Raw genomic sequence first — 13,104 nt, forward strand, 5'->3', positions numbered from 1 at the left:
GAATTCCCATTTCCCACTACGTATAGCAATCCACCACTGAAGGGCCAAAACGGGCTTGCAAATGGTTGAAACATTTTGAGCTTTATCAGTAACTAACTATTCGAATGTGCCCCTGATATTATATAAGAAATCTGCAAATTTATTTCTATATTCAAATGTGAGATCGAGTACGTATAATACACTCGTACGTACAGAAGTTATCTCAATCCTTTCTGACGGCACCAAAATGAAAAAACCAATTGCATTCTAGCTCAGCATCCTAATTTTTTTACGATAGTCAAGTTAGACGAAGTTTAATCGAGCTAGCTAGATTAGATCAAATGAAACTTGCAGGAGCTAGCTGTTTAGAGGTTAATTTATTTAAGTTCTATTATAGCATAATGAAAGATGAGACTGTACAATGATACAATGGAGCTTAATGGAGTAAAAGGTTGATTGGAATATATATGTTAGAATTTGCAGTGAGGTTAAACACAATGGTCGGAGTCTCTTCCCTTCCCTTCAAAAGGCAGTATAAATTATGAGTACCCATCCAATGATTCACTCTGAAATTTTTAGAGCTGTGGGTCGTGATCCAACAAGTGATCATGTCTTTTTATTCAATTGTTTGCACCACAAAATGATATATTTTCCACTTTGACGATAGCTGGTACAGAGGTGTAAGGATACGAAGAGACTACAATTAACTTTTTAGTTGATGGATAAAAATTTATTAATGTATTACAGCATTAATTAATTATTGGGGAAGTTTCTTTTCTTTTGGCTGTTCAAAGGTTTAACATGGTGTTCATATAGAGTACATCACCATATCACCCTTGAAGAGCTGATGATCTGTCCCAAGGAAGTAATGAATGTTGGTAAATTGATGTCTGTAATTAGTTAGTACTTAATATTGTTTTCCTTGCATATCCCTAAAATGTAAAGTTCCACAAATTAAACCAATAGATTCACAGCCATCTGTGCATCATAGCTGCTAGCTAAGATGTTCTTTTAAACAAAATTGATTAATTGTTCAATTCTTCTCTGATGTTAAGTTGATACTAAATGGTGCATATATATTTTTCAAGCGAAATCATTAATTGCTAAGATGTTCTTTATGTGCCTTGGGACAAAACTGATTAATTTGTTGAGTTTGACTACTTCTTTAATGTTAAGTTTGGAAAAAAAAAAAAAAAACTTTGTCAATAGCGCATACTCGTATTCTCAAATAACTGCAAAGTTATCAGGGTTGACCTCCTGTTCCAAAGTTGTCAATCCACCTAGCTATAGGGCCGCCGTTTTGCTTGCAAGGAAACTTGGAGATCGGCTGGGCAAATTACAGATTCAATCTTCTAAAAGCTAGCTAGCAAAAGGACCCAGAAGAATGCTGTTCACACTCCTCGTAAGATTTCCAGAGTTTGCGATGCGGAATCAGATTCAGTGGTTCTATAAAACAAGGCACCGAGTCGGCATGAGCAGCACCTGCAGTGTTTGTGCCTCAACTTCACCGTTGCCTCCGTAAAGGACTTCCAGCTGGTGGCAACTTAATTAAAGATACCCACCAAGCTTTGGGCGTCGGCGAAGATGAGACAGTACTGCTGCTACAGTTTGGGAAAGTAGGGGCAGCGACATTTTCACGATGGACCACAGAAAGCCATCGTCAGCTAGCCTTCCAGGCGTTTGCCATTTTACTCACCAGCTTCGGCCCAAAGTTCGCTAACTAGTGAATAACGACCCTCTTTCTCTAGCTAGCTAGTTGTCAAACACACTGTGTGCATGCTACTACTATTACTACTACTGAATAATTCTAATTCGCATGTCACTTGACCCATACTGGAACGGACTGGATGAGATTGAAATGGCTGATTCAGATGAGCAAAAGGTTGCCCTTTCACATCGTTCATGTGGCTAACTAGAGAGCAAACTAAACTTACAGAGCTAGGTAGCAAAGCATTTTTGGAGAAACTCGAAGAAAACCGAGCAGCTTCCTGTGTGTTTCGCGCAATTAATTAAATTAAAAGGGAGGGAGTCCTGGCATATATTGGGATGGGGAATCGTACTGTGGAGTGGGGAGAAGTATTGCACGCAGATTCATGATGAGAATTGAAATGCGACGTGGTGGTGGCGGTCTCCAGGAAGGTGCCTGAGTTTGCGGCGGTTCTTCAGCCACGGCATGAGAGTTGCAGTCGTAGGCATCAGCTAGCATTCGAGTACAAACGATCGAGCAGAGGCACGTGACGAGTAGAGAAGACGACAGAGTCACACTGGATGCTTAGAAACTACCAGACCTGCAATTGCTCTGTTGTAGCAGGAAGGAAATAAACCCACCGATTTAAATAACAAAAATGAAATTTGAAGAATTTATATATATAATACATGCAAGTGAAGGCTTTCCTGATCTTTTTGCAGTACTGTACACATGTTTTTTTCCCTTTATCTCTGCAGGTTCTGTCGTCTTGAACTATATTCTCAAGGAAGGAATGACTTTAATTAATTTCAAGAGGAAAAAGTTTTGAAAATTAAAAAAGGAAAAAAAAAAACTAATTTGCCTCGCTCGATCGTATAATTAACATTCGGAGTGTACTGTGTATATGTATGTTTTCATAAAAAGCAAAAGCTGAAGTTGCAGAGAGAGAGAGTGAACTGAGAAAAATCATATCCTACTAGATCTGATCAATAATTTACTATATATTTTCACAAGGACCTTCTAATTAAGTCAATTGCAAATTGGCCATTCTTTGTAACCAATTTCCATTGTTTAGACCAAAGTGTCAATACGTATACCTAGAGAAATTAATGTATGTATTGTGTGAATGGTGGTTTAACTAAATAATAACAAATATGATCACTCAAACTGTTAAGATCCTAGCCTCTTCCATATATATGATATTAATATAAACGATGAACAGTGAATTACTGTAATACTTGACGCAATTAGTACTTTCTTAACTTCTATAATTTGCCCACTTCTTGTTGTATTAATTAATTAATTCTTGACGCAATTAGTACTTTCTTAACTTCTATAATTTGCCCACTTTTTGTTATATTAATTAATTAATTCAACAAATGATTATGTCATCATTTTGACTTTCGTGCAAATATGATCATATTTCCATTGCATATTTGTGACTAATTATCAGGATACACAACTAATTATTTTGTTTAAATTAATTATTTACTTATCTAATTAAGGGCTATTGTACCATTTAAACTTTGATGGATCTACCGATCGCCCATAGGCATTTTAAATAGGCATTTTATTTTATTTGTACCACAAACTTTTATTTAATCCTCGAAAAATGCATAGCATATATATATATGTCAAAAAATAATGGACAAAACCAAAATGTTCTCTACTACTAAATTAAGTTGGCGAAGGTGGATCGACTGTTCTCCACCCAAAAAATCATAACAAATAATTAAATATTTATCATAAAACAAAGCCAATGCTCACCTCATCCTATGCCTCATCATGCAAGTAACAAGTCCCTATTTAACTTGTCCTATATCCATATATTAATAAAAGGGCTCTATTTCCCAGTACAAATAAATCATAATTTAATTAATAAAAACAAATAAATTTTTAAAAAAAGGAAATAATTTATGATCTGCTTCTCCCAGAGGCTGTGCCCGCCTTTGTATAATATACTCAGTTAATCGAGAAAGGTGGCATGGCATGCAGAAAGTAAATATTTGGAGGATTGGGGAAAACGCTAAAGAAAACAAATTAATTAATATCCAAGGGAATTATAATTAATGAGAGGTTTAATTAGGGACAAACCTTCCCTTAATTCTTTTGTCTTCCCAACCATTCCCTTGTTTTCCTTTTTTAATTTCTCGGCATCTTCTCCCAAGTATTCTCTCTTGTTTGTTTAATTAATTTCCCTCCTAACTCCACAATAAACTTATATATGGCCACTCATTCAATTAAATTTAATCCTGTCATTGTCTCATTTTATGAGCTTAATTAATTTCATCAATATTCTCTAACATCAATTAATTCATATATATATATATATATATGAAGGACCACATCCACATATATATGAAACATATTAATACTTGATTAAATCATAATTAGAACTTTAAGAAAACACATAATTCAAATACTGAAATCGAATTGGAAACTCGATTGCTTTGTAAATACACAAAATATATGGGACAAAAGTGAACTTTCATATTAATTAAATTACGTGGAAAATACCATGTTGGTTTAATGTTGTGTACTTACTCAACTTTCGTGAGAGCACTGATAAAAGTTTAATTATAATTTCAATAACTTGATGGTATTGATGATCCAAATATCGAGATAGGCGTGCATGATATCTATTCAAGTCGTTAGGAGGCAAGTAATTCATTTTTTCCTTAAATAATTAAATTGACCAAAGTGATGATACTTTAAAATGTTGCCATTCACTTGTCATGTAAAATGTCCAAACAATCTTTTTGGAAAGAATAAATATAGCCTTTAATTGCTAATATCACATGGAATATTAATTTCAACACACAACATGAGCCAATTTCTATTGAACAAAATATAGTGTTGCTTTAGACACACAAAAAATGATAGTGTTATTCGGCAACCTTTCTATGACAAAGTCAAAATTAACAAGAACTATCAATTAGCTGATCAAGTCGGTATCAAATGGCACGGGTGGATGGATCACTTTCTATCCTAACGCATGAATCTCATGAAGCTGATCAAATTAAAGTTTTGTTCCCACCTTAATTAATGCCTCAACTATTTTTTCAAATTTTATTTTTTAAAATTATTCCATATACATGATACGTTAATTATACATGTTCTATTATTAATTATATTCACAAGACATATATATATTAAAAAGCATAGGTCTAGGTCTAACTAGCATGGAACACCCTGACTTAATTGAACAAGAAATATAATTAAACCATCGTCATATATTGCAGTTAAACTAAATCTTGCCCTTTCAACTTAATTAGATATTACATATATATATATATATATATATGTATATATATACTGCAGCAAGATTAACTATTTAATTAATTCTCAACATGTAATAATAATGATAATAATAATATTACTGCCTAGTAGGCATAGCTACATATAAGGGCTGGATTAGGCATGCATTGATGTCGACTTAATTATTTTGAAAGAGAAAATACAGAAATTAAATCCTCGTGGAATGTCAAAGCAAGTTCCTCATCCACATAAAACAACAAATTTGCAAGCAGAAGGTGACGCCAAGGCAGAATAAATTTTATCCCACGTATGTCCTTTAGCTCTTTAGTTTTAGGTGTAGGGACAAACCGAGGTCAACTAAGTGAGCAGGCAAATCACGGATGCATGGCCCATGCACGCACTTTAATTATTTCATTTCATTTTAATATATATGTAAATGTATAATTATACATATATAATAGCAATATATATATATATATATATATTCCTGCCTGCAGCACCACAACCTAATTAGCTGTCACCAAATTTAAAGAAAGGAGCCAAAGGCTCACATGGAATTTTTCCAGCCTGATCTGATGTGCCAAAGCATGAGCTATAGCTGATACTCTCATGCACGCTGTTGAAACCCTAATTAAGATGCCAATTACATGGCCCGTGACACTCTCCTCCTCTTTTTTACCTTTAAGTGGTTGGAAGAAGAGCCTTTACTTACATCTCCCCCCTCCTCTCATCTCCTCTCCTCTCCTCTCCATCTTTAATTTAATTTATGCCACTGCTCGTGCAAATATTATTAATCAACTATATATAAATTATATATCAAGAAGAAACTATATATATACTCGTGGATATATACTGCAGTGTGAATCTGTATATGATCTGCAGCCATGCATGTGATAACCAGCTACTGGTGCAACTCTGTATTGTTAGGGCATGCATGAGGGTTCAAGATTCACGAACAATCTTATTTTAATGCAGTGTAAGTGCGAATTTTGTGGATCATGCTTCGCGAAAAGCATTTGAGTGAATTATGCCATTCACAAGTTAAACAAATTAAACTATCAGTAATAATTTATGTGGTCATCTCTGCATATATATGTTTGCACAAATTAAATTAAACCCGACTTAATTTAAACGAAGCATGCTTAATTTTCATTTTCTATAAACAAACTGATTAATAATATAATTGATTAGGTTAGGATTTAGCAATTCATTTCATATCAAATTAAAAATTGCAATATCTTTTTTGAATTTCAACTGAAATTTTGACAAAAGTGTGATGGATCGGCCATGCTCATTTTTGGGTTAAAGAGGCGACACTAAGAGATTAAAAACCACCCATAAGTACCTAATGCATACTATATTTTCCAAAAGTACACAAGTTGATTAAGTCTTATCAGGATTTGGTTTAACAACACTGACCACTGACAATATAGGCATATATTATCATTTTATATCAATCATGTGGATGGTACATTCCTAGCCAATGTGTTGAAGACGTCTTCACACGTACAATTTTTTTCCTTAAAACAATTTACGCATATATATTGTGTGTGTGTGTATATATCCTAGCTAAAATCTCTAGTAGTCATGGGAGAAAACCTTATAATTGTTATTAAGAAAGGTTAATAACAAAGGTACACAAGCTAAAATTTTGTATTTTTTGTAAATTAAACCGGCCCATATATATATATCATTTAATTAGTTTAAAAGTTTGGATCAATATATATAATACTAACAGTTGGATCAATTTAACTAGCTAGCTAGTTTGAGTCATTCGGTATTGGTTGGCTAGCTAGCAAGTTATATAAAATACCAAGCCATCTCTTGTCTCCTCCTCCAGTAATGCTCCATCCATAGAGACTCACGGTGTATAATATTCCCCATTTCTTTTTTGTCCCTACACGATAGAGAAAACAATTGTAGTAGAAAGAAAACAGTCAACGTAGGGAATACTTTCCCATGTCTCCTTGCATACTGTGCCATTATTCTATCCAATTTTCCCACAATATCTCTTCTTCCTTCTTTCATACAAATAACATTATATTTGTAGCCCCAATTCCTCTTCTCTTTCCTTCTTAATTTCTCCATCCATCCATCCATCAATTAGGGCAAATGATCACCATACCCTAATTCATTTTAAGAAGAAGATCTCTCCGAGAGTTAGTTAATTCAGATATGGAAAGGGGAGGGGGAGATCGTGAGGGAGAGTTTAATCAAGATCATGCCGAGGAAATTCCGCGATCTACTCAAAATAGAAAGAGGAGACTGCTTCATGAGCATGAGCTCGAGCTCAAGCTGGATCTTAATGAGGACGTGTATGTAGCTGAAGAAGAAGAAGAACAAGAAGACGATAATGATGATGAAGATAAGGGGAGCAACACGGAGGTGGTCGGAGAAAGGAGTTGCAGCAGCAACAACAACAACGGTGATGATGGCAACGACGAGGAAGATGAAGAGGAAGAGAATAGCATGAGGAGAGTAGAGAGCGGTAACACGAATGGCGAGGGGAGCAGCGAGAGAGTGCCTTCGGTGAGGCAGTACAACAGATCCAAGACGCCGAGGTTGCGGTGGACTCCCGACCTCCATCTTTCATTTGTTCATGCAGTGGAGAGACTTGGTGGCCAAGACAGTAAGTTATACACATATGATTTACCTTTCTTGAACTAATTTCATGTATAATTATTGTTAATTAACATTACTGTGAGATTGATCTTAATTGGCTTCTTTGGGTTGCAGGAGCCACTCCAAAGTTGGTCCTTCAGATGATGAATGTGAGAGGGTTGAGCATAGCTCATGTAAAGAGTCATTTGCAGGTAACAATTTATTTCTTCGAATTCTCTCTTTAATTTGTTGATTTTCCCTTCCCTTCTGTTTTTGGCGACTTTAATTTCGATTCTTATGCATGAATCAGATGTACAGAAGCAAGAAACTAGATGATTCCGGGAAAGAGAAAATAATCTCTTCAGGTCAATTAATTTCCTAATTAATCCTGTGATTTAACTAATTAACTAAATATGTTGCTTTTATTTTCTCTCCTTTTTGAGAAATTAAGTTTTCCATTGTATTGTAGTTTTATCTCCAATGGATTTGCACCTGAGAAGAGGTGATCATAGGTTTCATGAGACGCTATACCACAGAGCAGCATCGTACCAACCCTTCAGATTAATGGAAAATGGCGGCGGCGGCGGCGGCGGCGGCTATTTCCCCAGCAGGAGTATGATCCATGAGTACTCTAATTTCAGCCTTAATCTCCAACCATCACTAAATTACCAGCACTCACTGGATTTAAGCACCAGAAAATTAGGGTAAGAACAACTGAATGGCCTTTAATTCTCTCTTGAAGTCAAGTTGAAACTCTAGCTAGTCTGCAATTTAAAGATCTCAATTCATCAAACAGGCTTCAAGGATGGGCATTTAACCAGCAAACACCAACACCGACACGAGGTGGATTATACTTGAAGGAGCATGGCATTAACGAAAAGTTTGGATCTTTCTATGACAAATTCTTCAACAAGGAAGCCAAAGCATTCGCTACTCCACCACATGTGCTCAACCAGAGAAGCGAGGTCGAGCAGTCGCCAGCAGAAGAAAAAATGACAATGGAGAGGAATCTGAACAAGATCAACGGCAGCTTTAATTGGATCAGTAGTAGCATGCTACCAGTAGCCTCCACTAGTTCTGGTTCTATGTTAGAATGCAAAAGCAGTAGCCATGCTGAGAGTAGCATCAAGTATCAGTTCGATGACCTATTTAGACTTGAGGTAACTTAATCATATATATATATTCGACACTATATATAGCTACATATATATATATATATATATATAATTAAGCTAGGTAACTCGATCGATCGACTCTATTGATCTGGATTTATGTTTATATGATGATCTTAATTAATGAATTTATGGTGCAGTTACATAAGCAAGAATTTGCAAGAAGAGAGCAAGAAGCGAAGAAGAAGATGAGGCTGAGTAATAGTGCAGCCCCGGAGTGGAGTCATCACAACTTGCAACTAAGTTTGAGGCCGAGCGCGGGGCATCATGTGGATGGTGGAGTGGGAGACAAGAAGAAGTGTGAAGAAACTGATAATAAGACTAGTAATGTGCTCTCACTTTCACTTTCGCTTTCGGTTTCGCCCTCTACGTCTTCGATGCTGCAAGAAGATCAAGGCGGAGATAGCAAACTTGAAATGATGCAGAGAGGAGGGCTAGGTAAGAAGGGTGGTTTGGGGCCGAGTACTTTAGATCTGACCATGTCTATTAAAGCAGCGGAGTGAGATCTTTCAAGTACTTGCATGTCTCAAATATTTAATTAAGGCCCCTAGCTAGGTTAATTAATTAATTATCCATTAAGCTATATAAGTGTGACAATTAAGTTTGATGCATGAAAGGAAAGGAAAGGAAGAATAAAGGGTGGGTTTAATTAACTAGCTAGCTAGCTAGCTAGTGGTTTAATTTGATTTGGTTGTTATATAGGAGCTGAGGAAGCCTGGATTAATCCTATCCTATAATGTGCTAACTGTTATATATCATCGCAAATCAAATTAATTTAAGTACTGTTCCTGCAGTCGATCGGAGATATGTTTTAATTTAATTAATTGGGCAAATGTGTTTTTAATTAATTAATTTGATTTCTTTGAGTTGTTTTTCTTTTTGAAAGAAGAAAAAGGAATATGGATAAGTACTTCTTCACCTCAATTATACGTTAATTAAGCTACATAGAAAGAAAGAAATAAATAAAACTTGCTTACATACGGCCGGGCAATATATCGCAACAATTATTAAATGAGTTAATTGTAAAGGTGATTATAGATTTAGCTAGGGAGTTTTCAGTTTAAATAAGAATGAAGGGACAGAAGTGTGACTTATAGGTGCGAAGCCTAGAACTCAATTCCCTCCCTCTGACTGTGATCAGTATTGCGCGTCAAAGACAAGACTGAGAATGAGAATGAGCTTCTCAGCAAATGTACGTATGTAGTGAAAGGAAGATATCCTTTGACTCTACCCTTATAGTGGGAAAGAGACCTTATGGAAGAGCTAATCTAGACCCTTACTGGCCCAAAGACCCTAACTTTAAAGCGAGCTCAATTCTCCTATCGAGCTATTTTAAGACTGATCATTCGCTTCTCTAGCTACTGTGTACCATTTACTCTTTCCTGACGGTCTAGCCTATCTTAGTCTGCTATCTCCCTTATGGTCTCTCCCTCCTTAAAGTAGGCCCTCCTTAGTCGTCAGTCGAGCTCCTCTCGCATGCGCTCTCGCGTGTCATTCTCATTCGCTCCTCAGCGTCAGTCTAACATGGCATATAGCCTTCCACTCGTAAGCAAGAGGTTCTACTATGGTGTACCATTGACATAATTACTTACTTGGTTTTTGGGGCAGTCGAGCACTTTCTATACTAGTCCCTTTCATTCGATCGATCCTCTGAGCCTGATCTTAGTAGAGTAGTGGGTCGGCCACTGAAGTTCTCGCGAACGGAGTCACTATTCGAAAAGCTACTTTCTCCCCCGTGTTATAACTCCTATCTAACGGTTGAACCGGGGAGTTGGGTCCAGCAAGATGTTTAGATAAAATGCACTAACAAGTGCTGCACACCCCAAAAATCTAGTAAGTAGTTCTCTTTCCTAACTATAAAACGTACTTACAACTTATATTATAGAAGATTAGTCGTAAATAGCCCCGAGAAGATAAATAGCCCCAAGAAGATAAATAGCCCCAAAGGCGTAGACTAATCAGCCTGTATATAATATAAGATAAGTACCTCGGCTACGCAGAGGCATATAAATAGCCAAAGGGGCTATTTACGACTAAGTAGACTAACTGTATATAATATAAGAGTTGTACCTCTGCTACGCCTCTTTGAGTCGAAAATAGACCCTTTGGCTAAGGAGATAAATAGCCCCAAGAAGTAAATAGCACCAAAGGCGTAGACTAATCTGCCTGTATATAATATAAAGACCTCAGCTATGCTGAGTAGAAGAAATAGCCTTTGGGGCTATTTACGACTAAGTAGACTAATCCTACTAAATATAAGATAAGTACCTCTGCCACAACTTACTATATTTTTGGGGCATATAAATAGCCTTTGGGTCTATTTTCGACTCAATAGGGGCTTCCCAAACCAGTAAGTTATAGCAGAGGTCTTTCTATTTTAGTAAGATGGTTTATTCTACTTAGTCGTAAATAGCCCCAAAGGCTAAGGAGATAAATAGCCCCAAAGGCGTAGACTAACTGTATATAATATAAGATAAGTACCTCTGCCACGCAGAGGCATATAAATAGCCTTTGGGTCTATTTTCGACTCACAAAGAGGCATAGCAGAGGTACTTATCTTATATTATATACAGTTAGTCTACTTAGTCGTAAATAGCCCCTTTGGCTAAGGAGATAAATAGCCCCAAAGGCGTAGAATAAACCATCTTACTAAAATAGAAATATCTCTGCTATGCAGAGAAGATAAATAGCCTTTGGGTCTATTTTCGACTCAAAGAGGCGTAGCAGAGGTACTTATCTTATATTATATACAGTTAGTCTACGCCAAAGGGGCTATTTATCTTCTTGGGGCTATTTATCTTCTTGGGGCTATTTATCTCCTTTCATGAATCTTTCTTTCGGAATAGGGAATATACGTGTTAGGGATAGAAGTTGGAGAAGAACTCGCCCCTAGGTTCAGTCTCTCTCATCTCTATCATCTGTAGTTGAAGTCATTTTATGGTCAGTTCATGACTTATGTTTATTTGATTCATCTGATGTCCTCCGGTCAAAGTGTAGGAAACTCACTCTATCTGCTCCCTATTTCCCTATGTGGTCTGTCTCTATCTGTCTCATCTGTTCTGTAGTTTCACTTATTTTATTTAGTTGCAACTTAACCAATCATGACACCCTTTCTTTAGAGGAAGACCAAAGCCGATGAAGAAGGCATCCTACACTAAAGCGACCCTAACCCTACACTTAAATCACTATCTGCAGCGTAATTCAACTAACTTGAAATAAAAGAGCTCGCTCTATCATCTCAGTTTCAACCTAGGGCTAGTGGACTTAAGATGGATAGGACACTCTGGCATTCGTTCTCTCGATATTCTATTCCGAACCTATAGGTATATTCCGAACCGAAGGTGCTATAGGAGTTAGATTTGACATTTGAATTTGAAGATTTGAGTTAAGGTACCTCACTAGTCGAAAGCTAAAGTCTGTCTAGTGCCCTCATCTAGCACTTCTTCTAATCCGACTCTTCTCGCGCGATACGCGATATCTAATCAATAGAACAGCATAGTGCGGATAATCAATAGAACAGCATAGTGCGTGGTTGGAACAGATATCTATCCGGGATACCGTCTAGCCATTTGATGTGAACGTACGCTTTCTTACTGAACCGTCAGAAGAATGAAATGATTGCTGAACCGTCAGAAGAATGAAATGATTGGTTTTGAATGCAGGAAAGCACTAGGAGATTATACAATTCAACAAAAAGCAGGAATAGGAGATTATACAATTCAACAAAAAGCACTAGGAGATTATACAATTCAAATTCTAAGGTCTCTCCTGGTATATCCGCTGGAAGTTTTTGTACTCTGGTATAGGAGCTGGAAGTTTTTGTACTTATGATGAGGACGGGTTTACTTGTGCTTACTCTTTCTAGAGAGGTTTACTTGTGCTTACTCTTTCTAGACGGGTTTACTTGTGCTTACTCTTTCTAATTCTATATTGAATCTTTCTAATTCTATTTATTCAAACAAAAGCAATATGCATATATAGCAATATGCAATTCTGACCGAAGGGGAGGAGGATCCTACCAACCAAGTTTCTTGTTTCTGAGGAGTGAATATGCGAGGAAGAGTATGTGAATATGCTATAATCCTATGCTATGCTGTGGGAGGAGCATATCGGATGGTTGAAGCAGCGCCTGTAAGTGTAAGGCAGATGAATCAAGAAGAAGTGGTTCCCAATGTCTGCACCAGAAGAGTCAGAGCCAGTTCTTATCTAGAGTCAGAGCCAGTTCTTATCTAATGGGACACTCCTGAGCCCTTAGTAGTTGATGTTCTACCTGAAGTAGTGATTGAGACTTCCACCCGAAAAAGAGCACCCTTGCGATTAATCAAGGAGGGCGAAAGAGATACCAAGACACATCTCAATTCTATATGAGTATGAGTTACTGCTCTGAATAGCGTTACTGCTCTTCAT

At 36.7% G+C, this 13,104-nt stretch overlaps 1 protein-coding gene across 1 annotated transcript; it reads left to right on the top strand.

The window, feature by feature from the left end:
• The first annotated feature begins 7,099 nt into the window (after positions 1 to 7,099).
• On the top strand, positions 7,100 to 9,200 carry LOC141826065 (uncharacterized). Its single transcript, XM_074713319.1, has 6 exons — positions 7,100 to 7,553; positions 7,661 to 7,737; positions 7,836 to 7,890; positions 7,995 to 8,229; positions 8,322 to 8,685; positions 8,838 to 9,200. The coding sequence occupies exons 1-6, from the start codon at positions 7,100 to 7,102 to the stop codon at positions 9,198 to 9,200; spliced, it is 1,548 nt and encodes a 515-aa protein (XP_074569420.1).
• Positions 9,201 to 13,104: the final 3,904 nt, after the last annotated feature.

The sequence above is a fragment of the Curcuma longa genome, chromosome 4, assembly GCF_044706935.1.
Source record: "Curcuma longa cultivar G26 ecotype Majalengka, Jawa Barat chromosome 4, ITB_CL_G26_1.1, whole genome shotgun sequence".
In the NCBI taxonomy this organism is placed as follows: Eukaryota; Viridiplantae; Streptophyta; class Magnoliopsida; order Zingiberales; family Zingiberaceae; genus Curcuma; species Curcuma longa.

Coding starts and splice junctions, on each gene's coding strand:
- LOC141826065 (XM_074713319.1), top strand. CDS start 7,100: ATGGAAAGGGGAGGGGGAGATCGTGAGGGAGAGTTTAATCAAGATCAT. Junction 7,554..7,660: donor GAGACTTGGTGGCCAAGACA/GTAAGTTATACA, acceptor TTTGGGTTGCAG/GAGCCACTCCAAAGTTGGTC. Junction 7,738..7,835: donor ATGTAAAGAGTCATTTGCAG/GTAACAATTTAT, acceptor TGCATGAATCAG/ATGTACAGAAGCAAGAAACT.